Source organism: Haliotis cracherodii, unplaced genomic scaffold (assembly GCF_022045235.1).
Source record: "Haliotis cracherodii isolate W230 unplaced genomic scaffold, xgHalCrac1.p SCAF_18, whole genome shotgun sequence".
Lineage (NCBI taxonomy): Eukaryota > Metazoa > Mollusca > Gastropoda > Lepetellida > Haliotidae > Haliotis > Haliotis cracherodii.
The window spans coordinates 14,126,180-14,150,223 of NW_027266273.1; the positions used below are offsets into that span (position 1 = coordinate 14,126,180).

The 24,044-nt window shown below is 38.4% G+C and overlaps 1 protein-coding gene across 1 annotated transcript; it reads right to left on the reverse strand.

Moving 5' to 3' along the window:
• Nucleotides 1-1,106: 1,106 nt before the first annotated feature.
• Nucleotides 1,107-24,027, reverse strand: LOC139465797 (PP2C-like domain-containing protein CG9801). The gene is made up of 5 exons (XM_071247715.1): nucleotides 23,732-24,027; nucleotides 11,941-12,098; nucleotides 10,832-10,945; nucleotides 9,341-9,522; nucleotides 1,107-8,630 (listed from the first exon to the last, which is right to left on the reverse strand). Exons 1-5 carry the CDS (start codon nucleotides 23,740-23,742, stop codon nucleotides 7,398-7,400), a joined length of 1,698 nt encoding a protein of 565 aa, XP_071103816.1. The 5' UTR covers nucleotides 23,743-24,027; the 3' UTR covers nucleotides 1,107-7,397.
• Between the last annotated feature and the right edge of the window lie 17 nt (nucleotides 24,028-24,044).

A 24,044-nucleotide genomic window follows, 5' to 3' on the forward strand; every position in this document is an offset into this window, starting at 1 on the left:
CATTTCCCTGTAGATAGACACTTGTGTTATATCAACAAGCGCACAGTGGGAAAAGATTAAATAATTCATAGATCCATATATTTGAATAATTCCACAAGTGGAACGCCACCTGAATAAGGTGAAGGTTATGTGGCTTGTGAAGCAAAGCGAGTTCATGTCTTTGCTGAATCATAGAGTTGTAATGGAACATGACGACGGTTAGCACCGTCACAAAATTACAACTGATCATTGTCCAGATCATGTACGTAGTATGGTGAATATAGGTAGTGTATTGATTTATCACAGTAACAATTGTGGAACGTGATAACGGTTTTTTATGCATTTAGATGTGGATATGTTTCCATGCCGTGCCGTTGTTTCCAAATCCGAGATTCTTACCGATTATGATTCTTAGTCAGTCAAAGCACCATACAATGCCCGTAGGTTTCACCAAATGGTAAACGTCTAGAACCTGTCAACATGAATATGGATTTTCAAATACTTAGACACATTTAGTTGACAGTTCCACCAAACGTAAAGAGCTATTGTTATTGCTAAATGTCCAGTTCAGGGTAGTGTGAACACATTTCTGTCGTGCATCATCTCCCCATACAACCGTACCTTTACCTCTCAAAATATAGATGAATTATATATTGAGGTCGTCTTTTCTCTTGCAACTAAATTATGTGGTCATGACATGGATTCTTGAGAACACTAGTCTTCCTCGTCAAAATATACTGCTTCCACGGTATAAGGTAGAACTGAGTTGAAGTAATGTTTAACATCGCGTTCAAGACTATTGTTTAGATATAGCGAAATGTATGAGCGTGTGTTTGGCAGCTTGTTTAGTCCAAACTTGTGCCCTTGTTTTTAGTGCTAGCCCAACGAGATACCATGCTGCAGTTTAATATGGATACCTCACTCAGACACTCAACAGACTCAAGACAGACTCCGAGGTGCTAGTCCTTGTTTAATGCCGAGACAGGGTAAGAAGTACCATCTTTTTCCTCAGTTCCTCATACCTAATAACGTTAAAAATATATTTTTCCGAAAATCTCCAAGCTGTGATCGTAAAATAAATACAAAGGCAAAAAACACAACAATAATCAGTAACAATTTTATTGGCTATGAAATGGAATGATTGTATATTATCTTCAAAAACAATAGTTTGTTGTAACCGGTTTTTGCTCATACACATACCAGCTATTGTCACGGAGTAAATACACAGGGTGAAACTTCCAAGATTCGTGAGGCCAGGACTTCATGACAGTGTTGTTTCTTAATGCAATAGCCGCCTGTAGACTTCAAATTACATTTCCCTTATGTTTTTCAACCGTGACCCGCTCCCCGTTCCAAGTGTATATAACAAGTCTCTTTGTTGGGTCATAGCTATTATTCAAGGGTCTGCTTCAGCACTCAAACATCCTGTTAACTATGTTGGAACACCACACTCAAAGGGGTCAAAACTTCGAAATCCACTGCAGAACAATAATTGATAACCATAGGTTACCCGGATGACACTGTGATGAAGTCGCACAGTATCCGCTGAAGACGATGTAGATGATGCTACAAGCTGATAATTGGACTGAGACAACTGTCCATGCAAAATAGTTGACGCGCAGGTGATCAAACTATAAATAGATATAAAAGGATACAATGATGTCAGATAGAAAAATACAGAAGAAATTGTAAATAAAACAGATATTACACATGACAAAACTAATTGCGTACGACAAACAGAACTTGCAACGTACACAGCTCAACCAAAGTGTTAGGTTTTGCATAGGAAACGTGATTGTCTTTGGAGATTTGGATATTTTACACACACATTGTAACACTGACGACGGGCACTTTCCCAGTTTTGTTGGGAACCTTACAAATGTCATATTTGTAGCAAGCCCACCTCAAGGTGTACTCAGTCCTGTCTAATTCACAACCACAAACCTATGTTAAACACGCTTAGTGATATGCCCAAATATGCAGTACACCACTGAAATCTGAACTACCTTCTTAACTCATTTTTAAAACTCATCCTACTCAAGTTACCATAACACTTGCAGCTTTAACCTGAAAATTGTCACCATACATCTTCTGTTCACCTGGAACCAAAACCTCATTTGAAAAGAAACACTCTGAGTCATAACAAACTCACTGAAAGTCTGACTGTAGCCACTAGTCTGAAGTCCGAGTCTTGTAATATATTGTTTGGTCAAGCAAGGTGAAGTACTAAACGCTACTGAAAATAATGTTATTAGCACAAATGCTTGTTTAACTGCTAGTACACATAATGAAATGCCCATACAACAAGCTGTCTGCTTAGCCCAGGTGTTATGAATATATTATACACTATAAACATACTACCATGTACACAAATTTGGAATAATTATTTTCACCCTGTAAAATTGGTTGAACAATTTCATCACATGATCTGTCTGGTGATACCTTTACACATATCTGAAATACTTTATGTCAGTATGTGATCATATGTCAAAAGGACAAACCAGTGCTTCATCCTCATCTGGTTCAATGATTCAGATTACAAAACTGAATATCATTACTTGCTGATTAAGTTCATCGATGCAGCAATACTTACCCGGTACATCTCGCTTAATAAAGGGTTCTGAGTTTCATGTAAGAAATATGAAGGCAGTTACCCTGTTCTTGAAACAAAGATAAACATTCAGAAGTCGGTTATTATGTATACGTCTCCAGTAATAACAATGTCATTAGAACATGCTTAATATTACACAGCTGTAGAATATAAATGCTGATAATATCATACAACCTTAATAATTTCGATTTCTTAACATTTATTAGTATAAGTATCCCCTTTTCACAGATCCTTGAGAGATATTTATGAAAAGTTATGCATAAAAAGTATAAAGCTCCACTTAATTAGACACCCCTTACTTTCCATGTTCTTGTCATGACATCATCACAATACAGAACACATCAACTATATATGGCAAGCTTCATCTCTAAGATATTACATTCTTATAGGAAGCCAAATCAAGTCAATGCAAGTTATACGTGATATGAGTTGTGCAGAGGCTTGCTTAGATGGTTCTAAGTGTGCAGCATGTCATGGCAGGTGCTTAATCTCAACTGTTCCAATAATCTCATGCAATCCCCGGTTGCAAGAAGTTGCTTAACTGATAATCATGAGATCATTTCCTGAATAGTGAATATTGTGCTTTTGCTACCATCAAATAAGAAGCTAGGTCAACTACACATATCATTTAATACAAACTGCCTGTTTGAAAACTTGATGATTATGCTATGAATATGTTCAATGAAACACCAGTTTCAGTGTGCATGCTGTATGAAACCTGAACCAAGTCTGTCTTGCAAGAAGGTGACATGAATGTAGCAGTGTTGGAAAATAAGCATGAAAGTAAAGAGGTCCTTGCCATAACCCCAGCATTAAAAGCAAATAATTTACGGGTCCTAGATTCAACGATATTGCAATGTATATCATGTTCATATATGAACTGCCCTTTCAGCATGTTCAGTAATGTTACATCTCTTGCCAAAAGAATCATCTACACAGATCTTCAGTCCATGAGATCCTTCCTGTGTGTCATCATCAAGTAGAATAAGAAATAATGGGTATTCTACATAGAGCCCTGCATGCATAGGTACAGAGATATTTCAACATAAACAATTCACATGAACCCTGTTTCTATGGTTACCATAAGATGTAATAGAGAAACCTGTGAACCACGTGCAACAACAACACTAACAGATAGATAATACTGTTCCTGAATAAAAAAACAAGTAAACTTAAGACAATGAAAATAATGCATAAAATTATATATTAAAATACACATTTCAGTGAAATAAATAACATCAACAATATTACCTCCCACAGAAGTAGACATTTTTTTAGCTACTGTTACTCTTTGTAGCTTTGGTAAAGGATATCACAAGAATTCAGTGAGCATGGTAAATTGCTCCATCAGGCCTACCAAAGAAAAAAACTACCATGTGTTCAAAAACAGAAATGTGGTGCTATTTGTCTATTTTGCACACTAAAATATCAACCAGCAGAATTATCATGAACATGAGTAGATTTTGCACACTAAACCTATTCGCTAGGTTGTGTACGAGTCGACAAAATATTCAGAAAATGAAGATATGCCGTCTAGCTGTTGCTTACTTGCACTCAACCCAGCAAATAGGTTTAGTTCACAAAATGTACTCATATGCATGTGATATGTCTGCTAGTCGATAGTTCAGTGTGCCATACAGACAAATAGCAAACACATTTCTGTGATCTTGAACACGTTTGTTTTCTTCTTCGGTACACCTGTCCACACTGTTTACAAATTACATACTGGACGCCGAGGTTTCATCTTCCCTCTCTTGTTGTTTGCCAATACTGACATTGCGAGGTCACTAACAGAACTAGGCGCCATTCCCCAAAGTGATCTTAGCACTAAGACGATCATAACTCCCATGCTTTAACATTGACTTACGACAGTCCCAGCGCTAAGATCGGATTGTGGAACAGGACCCTGGTCATCAAAAGACTGGTAATACAGAGGAGTACATGTATACTGGTGCATGCTTGCTTCAAGTTAACGCTTTATTAGGTCAAAATATTGCAGATTAATACTCAAATCATCAAAAGTACAAGGAAATGAACTGTACAAAAATTTAATTAGATCCCATTTTACGATATGTCACGAATTGCTTACCGAATGAAAGTAGCCCTTCAATGTTCTTTATATGATGTCACAGCATTGCAATCTGGCTGTGTAACCCCCTAACACCATGAACACTGTAGATTGTCATCAATCAAAAGTCACTGACCATTGAAATATGTAAATTTGTATATTTTTAAGAATTTAACCTAAAAATCCTCACCGTAACATAGAGAAATAATGATAATCTTGCAGATAAATATTTTATTCATATGTTAGTAAAATATTTACAAAAGTTCAATACTATAGATTGAACTTTTATGAAAAACTACCAAACCTGTGTATGCACAAACCCACAAACTTTAGATGTTTGAGGTTGAACAAATCAAGAGTTATTTGCTTTGTATTACCAAGCCTTACATTACTTGTGACCCAGTCAACCAGATAGTCCACCTGAGTTACACTACACATTACAATCATGTGACACCAGTATTTGTTGCATGCATTTTCTCGTCAATCTGCAAGATCTGAGCAGTAAATCCTTTTCTGACAATCTGTTTGATAGCATTTCATTATGTGTTAATATTAAATACATGCCATAAAGTAAACATATTTCAAATACAATCATGTTTTCTTTCAAGTCTCATTAAAATCAGATCTTGTGCTCGCTATCGTTACACAAATATCTGAGTACATTCCATTACAGGTCGAGGCAGGACAGCCTTTCGCTCACTTTGACCACGAAAGAAGTGTACATAAGCCAATCAGAAAGCACCTTCCTCAGGTCTTGTGATGCTAGTTTGAAAAAGCTACTTCCAGTCCAGGCTATGCTTCAAGGATTATTTTCACAAAGCTCTCAATTCAAAATTTGAAAACTGAAGAAAAAAAACATTCTGAAATGTCTAGTAGACGGCCAAGATTTAGACTCATATCTAGTTTCTGAAATGAACCTATCTTACAGAAAAAAACAGTTGTTAATTATCTTAGTAAAAATATAATAAAAAGGAGCCGATCACTCTTCATTTTCAAACTGATACTGCAGTAATCTAGACTTACCAAACATTATAGACTTGCATGGGCTGCACAGGACATATTTATATCAGGGTCTGTATGACAGTGAGTGAGTGAGTATGGTTCTATGCCGTTTTATCAATATTCCAGCAATATCACGTCAGGGGACACCAGAAATGGGCTTCACACATTGTACCCATGTCGGGAATCAAACCCGGGCCTTCGGCTTGGCGTTTGACACTTTAACCACAAGGCTCCCTGACCACCCCTCTGTATGACAGATTAGCCAAGATTGTACCACAGTACAGGCTATGTACAGTCTCTTCTTTTGTAAATGTTTATCCCATTGAAGTGATAAACTATTTGAGGTAGCATAAGAAAACACAATCGAACCATCTCGTAAGCAATGCTCTGATTGGTTGGATGAAAGTCCATTCTGACATGACCTGTAATGTGATTCACTCAGACCTATGGGTAGCGGTAGTGAGCACTAAGATCTGATTTAAGTGAGACTGGTTTGTATTCACCCCCTACAACATGTACAAAGAATTTTGTTATATTCTTCTTCTCCATAGAAACTTGTTGTACCCTACATCATGTACACTGGCACACATGATAACCAGTATTCTTGGGTTGTCTCAATTTTTACAGATATATTTTTCATCACCTCAGTACAACTAATCACAACATCAATATATTATCACTGTCATAAGACAGTCCTTTACTATCAGCTAATATTTAATAATCACAATCTCTATCATAAAAAAAATGTGTTATATAGACACTAGACAGATACCTATACTTGGTCTGATGCTGGTGTTTGAAAATGGCTTCATCTATACTACTCACCAAAACGTTAAGGACCACTCGATTCTTTCATAGTACAATAGTTAATCCATCACGTCATGACAGATCAACTATAGTAATATGAAAGAATTGGGTGGTTCCTAACAAATTTTGAGTAGTATATCATCATCATGATAATAATCACTGTTTTGACACTTTTAATATTAAACATTTGTTAAAGGACCTGGGCAACTAATCAGAAATTAATACGATGATAACTGTCCACCCTAATGTTTTCTGATATCTTACTAATACTATAATTAACAATAACTCCTGGTAGTTCAACAATTACAAGTTTTTCTGGTAGCCAGTACGAAAATGCCAACAGAATATCACTGGTCTCTCAGGTGATTTGCTAATCAGATACAAAACAGTAGAATACGTTTTTTCTGTTCGGCAAATCTGGAAAAAATTCCTCTGATGCAGAAAATATTTCATCAATTTCTGTTTAAATTAAGAATACTGACATTTCATGTCTTTCACTAGCTGGATTGACATCATCAGTTTGAAGTTGATTTTTAATGTAAACTTGCATTTTGTCTGGTAGACAAAGATATTTGTTCGACCTGGAATATCTGCATCAATTCAGTAAATGAATCAGCATCTGTATTGCCATACATCAACCCTGTTACTTCATAGGCACTGTCTAAAATAAGGGTCACAGCTCATCTAGTAATAAATCAAATAACTGACAAATACACACTGCAGTCTGGCACATATATTATTCGTTTTAACCCACTGTCAATAACTTGTTATTGTAATGTACAATTATTATTTTAACTTCTCAAACAAGGACTCCCTAATACATTTTTAAACATCTTTAGTACGGTTAGTGAATAATACTCAGAGAAACATCAGATACATAGCTACCTAGCATGTTTACCTTCTGGTAGAGATCACAATGTCACCATCAGTCTACAGAGCAGATTCACAAGATACACTTCTTTGGTAGTCTTTTCCTTTGTTCTTAGTTTTCGGGGAGCACAAGTGTCTGGCAGGGTCATACTCTGCCTCTAGTGGAGATTCAGGTATTGTTGGAGATTGAGGAACAGTTGGGGATGTGGGCACTCCAGATTCAGATTCATGCCGTGAACGTCCCCAACGATGTCGGGACTTCCGGGGGGAGATTTGGAGGGAGGATGGGGTGGAACGACTTGGAGAAGGAAGAGTTGGAGATGGGATATTCTTCAGCTTAGCAAAAAACTTCTTTGGTCCGGATTTTTTTGAGTTTGGTGATGTTGGTGAGAGTGGTGAGGTTGCATGTGTGGGGCTAGGCAGAGGGAGAGTCTGAGGACCTGCAATGACAGGGTTACAGTCAGAGGTAGTTGTATTATCAACAGGGAACACATTCTCCTCATTCTCTTCATCCACCGAATCAAAAGCACCAACTTCTATAGCAACTATGGATGCATGATCTAGTTTCCCAGGAGCTTTGGACATTTTCTCAACTATTTCAGAATCACGTCTTTTCCGCTCTGTGGCCGTCATTCTCCGTCGAGCGTATAATGCAGGGTTTTCAAGAATCTTGCGTTTTCCATCAGTAAGCATGAGGACATGCTGCACCATAGCTCCGCACAGCTCTTGCGCAGAACAGTTCTCCTCTGTGATGAGTTCATACTCATGAACCACACGCTCCATCTCCTTCATTGAATATATATGTCTCTCTCTGGGTTCCATCTCGGGTTTTGCATGCATGGCAGCATGGGGAGAATCAGGGGACATGTTGTTAAAGTTGTCATCATTAGATCTACGAGGAAGCGCTATCTTAGTCACAACCGGATCAAAATTGTCCGAGATCCCGTCTGTGGTGAGGAACACAACATCTCCAGCTCGACAAAAAGTCAGAGAATAAGTCAAATTATGCAGTTCTGGGTTTTTGCCATCCACTGGACCCAAAGCTCCTCCTGCATCACGGATGTCTCGCTCAGAGGAAACATCATGTGACCCTATCGTCACTTCCCGTATGCCGTTGTTATGACTGAAGACAAATCCAAAACTATCTCCAACATTCACACAGCACACTGCATGTTCATCAGAGTTGGCTACTGGGCAAATCATACAGGCACACATCGTTGTGAGACCGCCTTCTTTCTCTAGAATGATACGATGAGCTTCGTTGAATGAACGTCGCAACAACTGCAGAACATCCTGTGGAACAATCATTACATTGAATTAACAGATGTCATGGTTGTCATTGTTATACCAATGCACCATTCACAAACATGAAGAAAAATAGTCCAACAATGTTTTTTAGTTCGCCAAAACTAATGATATTTTCCATGTTCATGATGTCATAACTAACTAGTGTTATAAACATAAAGCAGCGTTAGAAATTGGCACTAGTGCATAGGCAGTTGAACACCAGTTCTAAACTGGAATCCCTATGGGGCATTTAATGATGCTTTCCTGTTAAAGCTTCTGCAGAACCCACATCAAGCTGAAACCACTACCTGTCTTCAGGGATAAATAAATCCTCTCTAAGTACTAATGGAACCTCATGTTTTGAAACAAGTCACACATCATAAAGATGATAAAATAAAAGCCTGAGAATGTTCCTACAGGACAATGTTGGTTGATTGGTTGGTTTGTTGGTTAACTCCGCACTCAGCAATATTCCAGCTGTAAATAATAGAGTCTGGACCAGACAATCCAGTGATTGATATCATGAGCATCGATCCACGCAATTGGGATCAATGAGATGCAGCATCCAAGCCAGCGAGCCTGACCACCCGATCCTGTTGGTCGCCTTTTACAACAAGCATAGTCGCCATTTTACGGCAAGCATGGGTTGCTGAAGACCTATTCTACCCTGAATCTTCATGGGTCCCTACAGGACAATGTAAAGAATGAAGACCAACCTGTGTTGACAAGGGTGTTCTTTTGTCCTCGAATATCCTCTTGTTGATGAAGTTCATGCTGCCAAACAGAGCACAGCGAGCAGCCAGCCTGGACTTCTCCCCCCAGTTGACGCCATCAGCGATCAGCAGGACTGTGTTGTTCTTCCTGGCACAGATCGCGAAGGCATCAGCAACTGGGTCACCTGCACAAAATAGTTTTTGAGAGATTATAGGTTGGTGCAATAATAATTGCAATACTTCCATGTCTACTTCCTTGAAGCTTCTACATTCCTACAAACTGATTCACCACACACTAACAGTAAAAATCGACACACATGCTAGTGAATCATGTCTAGACACATTTTAGGACATATTTTTCTCTTCAAGTAAGTTGTAATGTTTCCTTAACAACTGATTCACAGCATAGTGTGGACTAATTGGATTTCATTCTCAGTGTCTTAACATTGTTAGAACAATTGTTCAGCTGATACTCACTATGTAGCATTACTAGCAAATGTAGACCTACTTCATCCATCGTAATTAATGATGTATTTTTCACGTAAATCAAATACCCATCACCTATTTCAATAATAATATTTGCAGCAATGGGATAAATGTAAAGCCAAAGTTTTCCATACACTAAACTGGTAGTGTATAGATAAATAGAGAAATGATGTTAGTTTTCTCTTCAAATACAGCAGTAATATACCTGAACAACTTTTTAACAGTTCATTGGTCAAATGATGGATTAGTTGGATTTCATTCATTGTGTCCAACACTGTTCACTTAAACTTAAAATGGGGGCAGAGGAAGCTAAGTGCTTAAAGCATTCATTCATCACGCCGGGTTCGATTCCCCACATGGGGGACAATGTGTGAAGCCTATTTCTGGTGTCCTCCACCGTGATATTGCTGGAATATTGCCAGAAGTGGCATAAAACTATACTCACTCACTAAAATTTAAATGTTCAGCTGACACTCACTATGTAGCATATACAGACGCTCACAGCAATCCCTTTGTGTTTCATGATGAGCTGAGTGATGTGAGGACTGGATGGTTACAATATGTGACCTGAGTGGCTGCTATCATGCAGTGATAATATGGAGAGTGTGGCAATGACTGGTTCAGCACTGTTCTGTGAGTGAGTGAGTGAGTGAGTGAGTTGAGTTTAACGCAGCTTTTAACAGTATTCCAGTTATATCACGGCATGTCAACTTAATGTAGGTAGAAAGCCCAAAGTGATGCAGGTCTCAGACGTTTACCACTTCGGTGAAACCCACAAGCACGGGTATGGTGCTGACAAACCTAGAAACATAATCGGGGCGAACCGGGATTCGAACCCACAATCATAGGTTTCTGGCGTGCCCAAGGGACACAACTCTGCACAGGAAATCGCGGTGCCTTAGACGACCCCCAGCACTGTTCAGTGCTATTTACAGGTCAAGACATAACTTTAATGTTGCAGACTGCATCCTAAAATATCATTTCCAGCATGAATGAGTAAGGGCCTACCTGACATCTTGCCATTGATAGGGTGCTGCTCATACAAGGAGATACAGATGCCATATGCCTGCTGCTCCTTCTTGTTCCATGACCAGCAGCCTGCGACCTTCTTCTCATTGCCATCTAAATATTACACATACTCCTGTTACTATTAACTGCCCATGTGAGGCAATAGTCCACAGTGTTCTGTTAAGTTCATTTGGAAATCGAATTTTAGAACAAAAAAATCTGACAACCATTGAATTTTGGGCCAAGAAGAAATAAAAGGCCAAATTAAAACATTTACTTTTAAGATACATAATGGTACAGAAGGAAATGCATAATGTATCAAATTAATACTAGCCCGCTTGCCAGGGGCTAGTACATTATGCTGGGGGCAAGTACAGATTTCCCAATTTCTCCAAATTGTATTAACATTACAATGGCATTTTATCTTTACCCATGCAAGGAAAGCATTGTTTAGTTCTAACCCTGTATCAATGGTATTGCAGACATGGTAGAGAGATAAAACATGTTAGAATCACAATGCACTGGTGTTTCAATCAGTCATTTCAGTTTTACAATACATACAGCATATTTAAGTCTCACATTTCTATAGTGGGTGGCCATAAACTAATGATAATCACTGATAATAATGTTCTTGACATTGTAACAATTTTCTTGTTTGTTGGGAGAATAAGGAGACTATTCCACCTTTATCATGTCAAATCCTGATCTGATGCACCTCGCAAGGTAAGACCTGTTCTATTACAATATAGATCTTGATTATTGGTAAGATTGTCTTGACTGTGTGCCACCATTTTGTCTGAATCAAATACAAGTGATATGAGAGGTGGACTCTGATTGGTCAATGGCAGGGACATTGCACGTAATAGCCACTGGTGGCACTACATCAAGTCACGATATGCCAGTGTAGTTCAGCAAGGGTTGAAACTGGACTCTTGTAGTCAGTTAACACCCTTGCCTCGGGAAGAGGAGAAAGCTTAGCTTATGACAGCCAAAATGTAACAAATAACATCGAACAAAACAGATACAACAGGACAAGTTCGGGATAGTCAGTTTTAGACTATTGGCACAGACTTTATGGTTGAAGAATGCTACATAAAGCTAGAACCTACTGTTCTCATCCTTGTCATCCACATCCGCGAGCCCTTTGTCTGGTCCGGTGTAGCTGGCAAACAGCTCCTCCTCCAGCTGCTCCAGCTGCACCAGGGGCACGTCTTCATACGACGAGCCGTGATATGTGTCCGTGCCGAACTTGATCTTCTTTACCTTCCTGTAGTCACAGAAATAGTATCAGACATCAGTGAGGATTTCAGTATCAATCTGATCAAAGTGTTCATACTTAAAATAAGAGCATTTTATCTACTACTAGTAAGACAACTACTACTAATTGATCCTGGTTTAAACTTCTTTTGTGAAGAGGACATGGAACATAACATCTACATTTGTACTTACCACAGATCAAATTTCACAATGATAAACATGACAAATGCAGATATGGCTGAGTAAGGGGATAAAATGATGTGCATAAAAGCAGACTGGAATTCTGTGAGCATTTTTGTGAAATACAAGTGTTTGTCTGTATGCAAGTGTTTGACTGTCTGTTCATGCTGAAATGCAGCCATGAATGAAATTAAAAATAGGGAGGGAGGGAGTGAGTGAGTGAGTGAGTGAGGTTTTACGCCGCTTTTAGCAATATTCCAGCAATATCACGGCGGAGGGACACCAGAAATGAGCTTCACACATTGTACCCATGTCGGGAATCGAACCAGGGTCTTCGGCGTGACAAGCAAACGCTTTAACCACTAGGCTACCCGACCGCCCCTAAAACTAGGGATGTTGCAAGACTTTTCAATATTTTATCATGTAAATATGATACACATGTACATTCATATACAGTAGAATTCCTTTCTTTTGTATTTTCTATTAATTTCAGAAAGTACGAGAGGTGTTCATTAAAGATTTCCCCTAAACCACTTAGGGTTATCATATTTGGTTGAAATTTCACAAGTGTAATGATACATGTATCTATGGGTAATGTCTGAATTTGCAGCAACTATTAATCTTCCCACTTTTACAGGTGTTATGATCGAGTAGGGTGTGACAATGGAGCCAGTAGAATACCAAGCAGTGATTAGGTGTTTATATTTGAAAGGTCGCACACCAAAAGAAACTTTTGATGAAATGAAAGCAACTTATGGGGAAGATGCCCCATCATATGACGTTGTTAAACACTGGCATCGCCAGTTCAAGTGTGGTCGGACATCTGTGGAAACAGCTGCCATTCCTGGTTACCCCCATTCAGCCATTGATGAGGACACTATCCATCAAGTGGAGACCGCCATTTTGGCAGACCGAAGTATAACTGTTCGCCAGTTAGCACAAGATGTCAAGATCAGTGTAGGGTCTGTGGAAAAAATCATCCATGACAATTTGAACAAAAGCAGGAACGAGTCAATTGCTCAAAGGATCTTTTGGACATGTGCCAAAAAAAACAGGCAAACTTTTTTGACAGACTTATCACACAGGATGAAACATGGGTCCATCACTATGATCCTGAGACTAAAGTTCAGTCGATGCAATGGAAGCATGTGGAGTCACCACCCCCAAAGAAGGCACGTGTCCAACCCTCTGCAGGCAAGGTCATGCTCACGGTGTTTTGGGACCAGCACCGAGTAGTGATGATGGATTTCTTGGCAAAGGGTACCACAATTACAGGAGCTTATTATGCTTCACTGCTGCGGAAATTGCGGGACGCTATCAAGCTTAAGAGGCGTGGCATGCTGACCAAAGGTGTCCGTCTCCTGCAAGACAATGCTCCAGTACACAACTCTCCTGTTGCCCAGACAGAAGTGCGGTCCTTTGGCTATGAAATCCTTCCACATCCTCCTTACTCTCCTGACCTTGCACCATCTGACTTCCACCTCTTTCCAACCATGAAGTCATTTTTGAAGGGAAAACGTTTCACAGATGATGAAACACTGATTTCTGAAGTCAAGTCCTGGTTTGAGACGCAAAATGAGGGCTTTTACAAGCGAGGTCTCCATAGTTGCATAAAACGATGGGAGAAGTGTGTAACTCTTGGTGGTTCCTATGTGGAGAAAGACTAATACCTATGCCAAGTTTCATTCCACTAGGTCCATCGGAAGTGGGTCAGGGGAAATCTTTAATGAACACCCCTCGTAGCTCCTAATCAATTAACTCAATTTATCATCCAAAACTGGCTTCCACCTTAGATATCACTTGGATGTTATCAAGAGATATCTCCTATGAGTTACCAGGAGATATAGCTACAATGAAAGTGCATCACAATGCTTTGCAGACCATTGTGATGTCATGGGTTACAATGATGTCACAATCAAATGACATCACTGATCTGTCACTGAAGCTGGTTAGCTGCAGATACAGTCTGCAACATACATACAAAATGAAGAATTTGGAAGAATGATTTTGGATGATAAACAGAATCTTACCTGAGATTCTGTTGACATGGTTGTTATCAAATATATCAACACTATAATCTTTAAAAACATGTTAGATCAAACGACATTGGTGAGATTCTCGATGTATCAACAGGGACAGACACCATTGTTCATATCTGTCTATCATTTCAGACTAGTGGTTACGTAAATAACTAGATTAGGTCTGTCTATACTGTTACTTGTCTCGGACTAACAGACCCTGTCTATCCCTGTATCAACCAAAAGCTTATAGAGGAATCAAACTTAGTCCTATCATGCCCACTGGCAGTCCTAACAAGTTTGATTAAAGAGTTGCTCAGATCTGATAATGTATTTCATTCTAAATAACCTACATACACAAGACAATGTCTTACTTCCACCCTCAGCACTAATTACAATGTCTGGATACAGCCCATACAGATAAACACCAGACTGTGGAGCCGACTCCCTAGAGTTAAACTTGCTTGTTGGTAATAAAGCTGGATTCTGGGGTCCTTTTAACAATGTAATATTAGAACCTAGCATACCTGACCGCCCTCCCTGCACCCTCTCTAAACAGTGATAGAAACTAACAGTTTAGCCCACTAGTCCCTGTAATGTTAACATATAGCAAAACCCTTAAAAAGGGCTAATGTCTACAAGTCCTTATGATACCTTAATTATTGGGCAGTTTGGCAAGAACTATAGGACCAGTGCCAATTTCTAACGCTGCTAAATAATAAATCTTCAACATATGGTTTATGAGGACTCCTTGTTTTTCAATCTTAATTTTAAACACTAAATATGGTTCATACTCATGGTCATTTTCATTAATCACCAGTGTAATATATCCATGTTAAAAACTAATACAATTACATAACTTCAGAAATACTGATGGACTCTTAAGTGTTATTTTTTTAGCAACATTTAGAGAGACTATTGACTCACTCAGAAAGCTGAATCAGCATTAATCAATATTTATAACAGTCTCCCACCTCTCACAATACATTAAGAATCTCACGTGAGTAACTTTTGACATCAAACTTATCAACATAAACATGATAAAGTCAATAAAGAAATAATTGATGAGTGTATATATATTTGATGAACATGAGGATGTGATTCTATATATTATGTTCATCATTTAAAAACGTTCTTCCAACATTTACGTTTGTAAACAGTAATAACCAGTGTCCTGCGTGTAAAAAGTACGGCTATAAACCAGCTTCAGTAGCTGAGAGACTGTCATTTGATTGTGATGTCATTTGTCTGCAAAGCATTGTGATTCAATTTTATTGCAGCAATTTTTCCTAGGCGATATTGTTGCTTGATCTCAGCTAACTGATATCTCCTATGGAGTTTTGCATGATAAAATGTCATATCAGCGCAGCGAGCAAAACACAATCAACATAATGTACACATGCAGTGAATGGAGTTGATATTTAGATGTGAATTATGTGCAGAAATATGCAGCCAACAATGTCATGGCATACATTGCAAAGAGAGTTTCCGTCCGGTAATGTACATCAATATCCAGTTGTCATTTCATAACAATACACTACATAAACATGTTTTATGACACCAAACCCTTTTCGTAACAGTCAACACTGTACATGTAGGTTTCACTTCAATTCCATGTTCATATCAATAACGTCCACATAAACAAGTTCAGTAAACAGATTGAACATGATGGACATGCAGCGTTAGAAATTGGCACTAGTCGTGGCCAAACTTCCCAATACTTAAGGTATCATAAGCATGATAAGGACCAGTAGAAATTTACCCTTTTCAAGGGTTTCATTGTATGTTATCATTATAAGGACTCGTGGACTAAAACTATTAGTTTCTACCGCTGATATGGATCATGAAGTTTTGACAGTTTCAGTTGTGAGTTCCTGTCAATGTCATCTGGTAACCATGGTAACACAACACTATGCATTACATCTAATGGCATTTATGGTCTGAGTGAACACATCTATTTCATTCAATGCAGGACAGAAATGTATTTATTTTCGAGTTGGTTGGTTGGTTTATTGTTTAACGCAGCACTCAGCAATATTCCAGCTATATGATGACAGTCTGTAAATAATTGAGTCGTGACCGGACAATCCAGTGACTAATATCATGAGCATCCATCCACAAAATTGAGATTGATGACATGCATCAACCAAGTCAGTGAGCCTGACCACCCGATCTAGTTAGTCGCCTTTTACGACAAGCATAGTCGGCTTTTACAGCAAGCATGGGCTACTGAAGACCTAATCTACCCCAGATCTTCACAGGTATTTTCAAGTGTGCCACAGGGCACTCTATAAATATTGAGGTGTGACCTTCGGAATTTATGTTGTGTACAACTTGAAGGCCGTTATGAAGCATTGTTGAAGAAAGCTTTTGACCTATCTTTAAACTCGGTGAATGTCAACTCACCATGACCTGGTTAATAAGCAGTTGTAATGTGGAGTATAGTTTTGCTCCTTCCTTTTCATTCAGTTTGATGATACCCTTTGTAACATGTGATTCACCAAGTATATTTTGTGAGTCATACAGTGCATTAACTCTTTCATATGTTCAGATCTTTCCATGTGTCAGTCCCACATATTTGTGAAAAAGTTCATTTACCATGTTTACAGGGATTTATTCAGCATGCTGAATTAATCAGCTAATTGCCCTTGGCAGGCAATTTGAATTTTTGTCTTGTTTTTTGTTTGCTCAAATTGGCTAGTGAAATACAAGTCACTTCTACAAAGCCATAACACAAGTTTGTACCAGTGTCCACAATAAGTGCCTGTCTGCCTGCCCATTGCTGGTAACTTTCTGTCGGCCTGCATGAAATTTTCCTCCCTCTGATCGGCTGTCAGGCAGATAAGTCAAAGACTACTTGCATACTCATTTTATTATAACTCCTTGTAGATTCCCGAGTACTTATTTGCATTATTTCAACTGATGAGATTGTTCTCTTATTTTAGTGTGTAATTTTTCAATATTTATAATGTCAAGGTGGGCAGGTAACTTTGAAGATGGGCAGGCAACACTTATGGGTCAGCTTCCCAACTGTCTTGTTGGGTATAAAAATTATTTCAAACACTGATTAGTACTATATATATAACACCAACTGGGAAATTTGTAATTCAAATTTGGGACTTCTTACTGATATTTGGTGCAGACCTGGGGCCAAATATCAGCCTCTGAACAGGTCTAGATCAATCCCTGATTCACACTGGCTTCATGTGATAAACATGGTCACAAGATATGCTGAAATATTTATGTTAGAAAACATATGATTCAGAAGAGTCTCCTTCAGGCACCAGGAAGTTATTCAATCATGTTTTTTCAATCATGTCCTAACAATTTTAACCATGCATGCCATCGGCACTGAATTACAAGATATCGCCAAACATACAATGTAACAAAAAGGTATTATTTGACACTCACACTAGATCATCATGTAAAAACTGGCGTCAGCACTGAGCCTGAGCATCATGAAGTAGCTTGCATTTATCAGTTACCCTACTCACACATTGGTGTGATAATGTAAACACGGTAAATACAAAAATAGAGAGTTTCTAGATCAGTGACTATTACATTACCAGTATTACAGGTATTTACATCAAGTTCTCCATCCTATTCAAAACAAATATCAAAAACAGGACATTCACTGGGACCTTTTTTGGGAATGAATGCTGCCATGTAATAACTTGGTTTCCGCGTAAAATTAATTCCTGTACGGAATCATCAAAAACTACATAAGACAGTCAAATGTTTTGCTACCTCTAGTGCTATCAGTTTTTGACGTGTTCCCTTTTTTGGAACTCCATATCTATTTTTAACTGAAGGCCTCTGAGTATGTGCAGTCTTATAATCTGTGGTGTAGAAATGCATTCAATTTTTTCTATTTCTCGAGGACCCCCATTTTGTAGCTTGGGACCCCCATTTTTTCACCTTGAGCCCCTAAAACATGTCCAAATTAAAGCCTTTCAGTCCCCTGGACTCCAACATATATAAACCAGGTAAATCCCTGCATTTAGACTAAATTATTAGTCTCTGAAAATATATAATTTTGATAGAAACAAATTACTCCACTGAAATTGAAAAGAAGCTCTATTGAGATGGGGGATTCAGAACCTGTGGAAAATCAAGACTTGTCAGGGATAGATATTAGATTGCTAGCCCGGATCAGTTTCACTAATGTTAGAGGTTCGTATGTTTGTTGTTTGACACCGCACTCAGCAATATTCCAACTATACGACGACAGTCTGTAAAAAATGAGTCTGGACCAGACAATCAAATGATTGACATCATGAGCATTGACCAATGAAATTTGAATATGATGACATGTATCAACCAAGTCAGCAAGCCTGACCACCTGATCCCCTTAGTCCCCTCTTGCCACATGCATATTTGCCTCTTACTAATGTTGAAGGTAGCCTAAGGGCCAGCAGAATGTCAAACATTTTGGTGGTTATTACTTATTACTATATGTTATCATGGTTATCACTATTCAGGCAAGTAGGCTTTCGTGATTAATTTCTTTTCAGGCTTGTTTCACTTAGGGCCTTTGCATTACAGAAAGAGCTGGGCAGAAGGGAAAATAATATGGTCCAGGGACAGTGAGACAGACTACCCTGCATTGTGTAGTCATGACAGGACAAGTTAAATCGCATATACATGTAATATTATATATATCATAGAGTTTTTGTAACCATTGCAGACGTATGATAAGTGGATTGGTGTCTGTTCCTGCTGAAACATGAAACCGGTGAAAATTAATGATCAAAGGGGAATCCATGGATCAAAATGCGATGGGCTTAATTGCATTGGCAATACACGTAGCCTGCTGCTGAGTTTATGATTCATAAGTCTCTATACAGAAACTGCCTCTACAATATATATAGAATTCATCTCTGTATCCTTCTTTTCTAGTGCACAACTGCTATCCTATACCGTCATTCGATATTGGAAAACAAAATGCTTAACAATAGCCCATCCCAGTAACCCGTAACCATTTGGCTATGTGTGGGATTGTGTAACCCGTGTATATCCTACTGTCAATACACATGATAAAGGTGGGCTAAAAAGGAACACTCTTCATACTCATCAGGCTATCAGCCAATTTTCAGCCACCTGAATAATGATTTCTACCATACATATCAGTGTCAATGAATTTATTATGTTAAATTACTGTTAACCTGTCAATTGCCTATAAGCATGCTAAATTATACCACAGGTGTTTTTATGGCCATTAATTGAAATCTACACAATCCTGTCCTATCGACACTATCAGTGTGGATGTGTCAAAATCATCAAGGGAGCCACTATATGTTAGGGCTGTTACGATTCACTCACATATTTGGTGAATCGAACCATATCCATTCATGAATTGAATTCGTTATTCATGGTCACTAGAATCGAATATTTATGAATATGCAGTCATGTGCATTTATATACCCTGACCCTTAAAATATCCATAAGAACATATTATATGCATAGATTTCTTCAAAGACAACATTCTTTTATATTTAATTTGACAGTATTTTAGTAACTGGTCATTGTCGCATTTGAGCAGATACCAGTACATGGATAAGTGCAGTATATAAATGTATAATAGATTAATAATTAACAAACCATGTCAAGTAATTTATTTTGTTATTGTTTTACTGAATATCATAAATAATACATTAAGTGCTGACTTGTAATTGTATTCGTGAATAAATGTTCGTATTCGTTACCCTAAATTCATGATACAAATCATATTCGCCTAATCATGCTAATGGTGTATTCGTTGCAGCCCTGCTATACGTTGCACATTTGAGAATCAGGTATACAGCAAATACAGTGGCCATGCAAGGTGTGTGATTACCGGAGACATGAAAACTATGATTGTTTGTTGCCTCATACTATAGTTCAATGATAATATGTCATCATTATTTTAACAACAGTGTCATGATTGTGACGCCTCTTTGAAAATGATCAAGAAAACCACAAATCATTATTAAGCTGTTAACGTATAGTGTATTTTTTTAAAGGCTGTGTAACATAATCAAGCTTGTATCTATGACCACTTACAATTCTTAACCATGCCTAGCTACATGCCGTAATCGACGTAATAAGCGTCCCTCTCTAATAAGCACCCACGCCGATATTTGCTAATATATTGGCTAGTGAACAAATCCAATTAGCATCCTTCCGATTGATCAATGTACACAAGTCTTATTTATTCGCATATAATACGCACTCGTGTGTTATATGCAAACTTAATTATGGGCAAATAAATTCTGGAAAAATATATCTGTCGCATATAAACATTTCAGGCTGTCAGCATAAACCACGAAATTTATCTTTTTACTCTGTTTTTTTTCACCAAAATAATATTCTAATTAGAGACCCCTATTTGTTATTTTGAGAGCGCCCTGGGCGCTTATAATGTCGAATACGGTAATCATAATCTACACAAACCATAATCTACATACATTTCACTTAGTGATGAATACATAATCACCATTGTATCGATTGTCGTTTCGGAGCAAACTTGTCCACACTGGAGTTCTTGTGCATCATTATACAAGAGATCAAACAAGGGCCATAACTCTGTTATAATGGTTATAAATTATTTTCCATTGGCTATCAATCAACACATTTAATCTTTTATGATGCAAATAAACTGTCACGCTTTTATCCACTGTGGTTTCCAAACACTTGTCCTGACTTAAGTCGGATGGAAGGACAGTTGGAGCCCAAATCAATATCCCCCATCCCACTTCACTCATATCACAGATATGCAAAAGATAAACACGATTTCAACCCATCATTTCTTACCCAATATCTAATGTCATCAGCTAAATAATAATCTTTTAATGCACAATATTCAAAAGATAAATAAACATTTTCAGGAAAAACAAAATCTAATAATTAGTTTGCTTTTCATAAAATGTCTGATTTTTCTGAAATTCACAATAGCCAATTTAAAGCTCTGTAGGTCATGTTGGAACTGTGATGGCCCTTTGTAACAGTGTCTAATATCACTTTCTTTTATTACAGTAATGTAAGCTGAGGACCTGAGTGAAGGTTGTATATCACCTTTTCATCAGTCTCTGAATAAGTGATAACTGAGTTTTGGCCAGCCAAAACTGTAGTTGACAGCACAAACAACTAAATCTATCCACACAGTTTGTACATGATGACAAACAAGTGACCAGGTGACACATTGTAACTACCTAATCCTGAGTTTAATCAGCTTTTAGAACTAGCACGGAAGCTGCAGGCCTATTTTGCCTGAGAATAGATGATGGGCTATAATATGTACGCTCAGTGTTTAGTGTGACACACAAATGTGCATCCAGTATGCACAAATGTAGAGAATGGACTCAGAAAAAAACCCAGTGTGTCCCAAGGGACGCATAATAATACTTCACTGTGCCTACAGTGCATCAAGAGCAGTTATGGGTGTCTGTTATTTCATCCATCAATCTTGACCACTGTCCACATGATCAATGATTCATTCCAGGTTCTAGTGTAATGTTCTAAATGTGCAGTACACTATACCATTTCATTACTTTACAGGACCCTCATATCGCCTGCAAGGACCCTTAAAATTAATTATTGGGGGTCCCCGGGACCCCCACTTTTCTAAGTGAAGATAACACCCTGTACACTGCAAGGATATTGCAGCACCCATTCACCTATTAACAAATATCAGTGCTTCTGATAGCCAGGGGGTCATGGTCAATGAGCCATGAACTATTGAAGCTGAAAACATAACCCTCCATTACTGCGGATTCATACAGTTTGCATATCGGTATTTCGATTTCATACCTTAATGAACTGAAAAAAATACACAGTCAATGCTTATAATTAAATTTGACAGCATTAAACATGTTTTATCTGCAATAGTTTAACCAAACAGTTGTATATATCAAAACAGACAAAAATGACGAGATTGAATAAACATTCAAGGTGTATGAATACATACTGCGGCCTGACATGCATCAGGTGATCGTTAAATTAATGCACATAACTTGACACGTCTACAAAGTCAGTAGCCAATCAACGAAGAGTAGGATCAAAACAATGTTCATAGGACCTGTTAATTAAGGCAAGGGGTGAGAAGAACTGCAACAGTCAGACTGTAATGAACAGGAAGAAATATGTCCTGGAGAAAGCGGCTGTTTCAAATTACATGGTCAGTTACCGCCAGATTCAAATATTAGTTCCCTGAGAACAGGAAGACACAGTTGGATAAATGCTAGTTAGAAATGAAACCCGAAAACATGAAAGTTAAGGAACCGAGGCCAGCGGGGAAAAAACAGCCGATCGAGCAAGCACGTTCGCTGTTTCATTCCTTCTCGGCCTTCGGTTTCAAAGGGTAGTTTGGACAATGAATATGCATGAATGTCGCTAAATGTACTGTGCATGATGATACACGTGAGCAGAAAGGGAATTCCCTTGACTGTAATATTGGGTTTCCCCGTAATTCCGCAACAATAAAAGTAGTGCGCCTTGGTGTGCATGGCTTAATTTTTTACATTCATTGGGAATTGAATGCAATAACACGTGACCAATTCAGCTAATCAGAAAGCAGGAATTTCAATGAACACAACAAAAAATTGATTATTGTTTAGTGAGCAATATAGGTCAAGAAGCCAGATACCCACTGTACATACTGTACAGGCTGATTCAAGTTATCGTTTCCACAGCTGATGAGTCACATAACCAACAAAAATTCAACTCTAAGTGACACTCTGTGCGGTTTACTGTTATCATGGTTATAACACCACTGCATCAAAACAAATCAGTGCGTGTCACCATGGTCACTGCACCTTGGATGTTTTTATCAAGTAATGATTGAATGTCATTAATGTAACAGTAAGCACTATACCAGCTACATCATAGCGACCAGGAAGTTATCAAGTCTCTCTCTGACAAGCAGTGGTTGCCAGCATGAGCAAACGATCTACAACAGTCAGCAGGAAAACACACAAGCCCGGTCACCCACATTTAAAGCACCCGTTTCCTCATTAGCAAAGACTAGGGCCTGAGGTTATCAAGACAAGCATGGGGCACTGCTGCAAACATGTTACACTCTAGAATCCAGACTGAGGTTGATGTTTGGGTAAAGGTGTCATGTTACATCAGTATGTTCAGCGTCATCCATATTCATCAAGGTTAGTGTACTGTGGTGTCAATCGTCACAGTAAGAAACCTGACTCCACTTCATAAAATAAATTAAATTTTGTGTGGCCAACTGCAGAATTTAGTTTCGTATCACATCACACAATTCAGTGAATAATATCCCATACAAATCCCCGGGAGCGTCCTAGGCTTTTCATGTCAAATCTAACACGTAAACAAGGAATAGGAAGGTCCCTATGACATTCACAACTGTAAACAACCTCCGTCAATAGCGACAGCAACTAGCGTGACACAAAGACGATTGACGCCTTATTGAAGATCCATGAACAAAGGCACCTACCCCCTCTCCATTATGCTTGGAGATATGTATGAATACTGCAGTTGCAATCAGCTGTCAAGTCTTATCTTGCAACTCGGCATTCCTCATGTGATATCATCTTCATCAGCAGCAGACTCGCACTTCCTCCGAATCAAAGCAGACGCCAAATAGCTGCCATATTTTAACATGCAGCAGTTTCTCACTCCGCCAAATTACATCACGGCTAATTGTCACTCTCAGTCGCTGTCATTCCGAGCGTGGAGTGAGTCATATGTTGGCCTCGTTCACTAGCTAGATTATGTTAATAGAACCACCGACATTCATGAATGAAAGA

What these genes read in the sequence shown, in the direction of transcription:
- LOC139465797 (XM_071247715.1), bottom strand. An exon ending in TATCAATGGCAAGATGTCAG is followed by an intron (nt 9,523 to 10,831) that starts GTAGGCCCTTAC and finishes TATTTTGTGCAG; the next exon opens with GTGACCCAGTTGCTGATGCC. An exon ending in GAACACCCTTGTCAACACAG is followed by an intron (nt 8,631 to 9,340) that starts GTTGGTCTTCAT and finishes ATTGTTCCACAG; the next exon opens with GATGTTCTGCAGTTGTTGCG.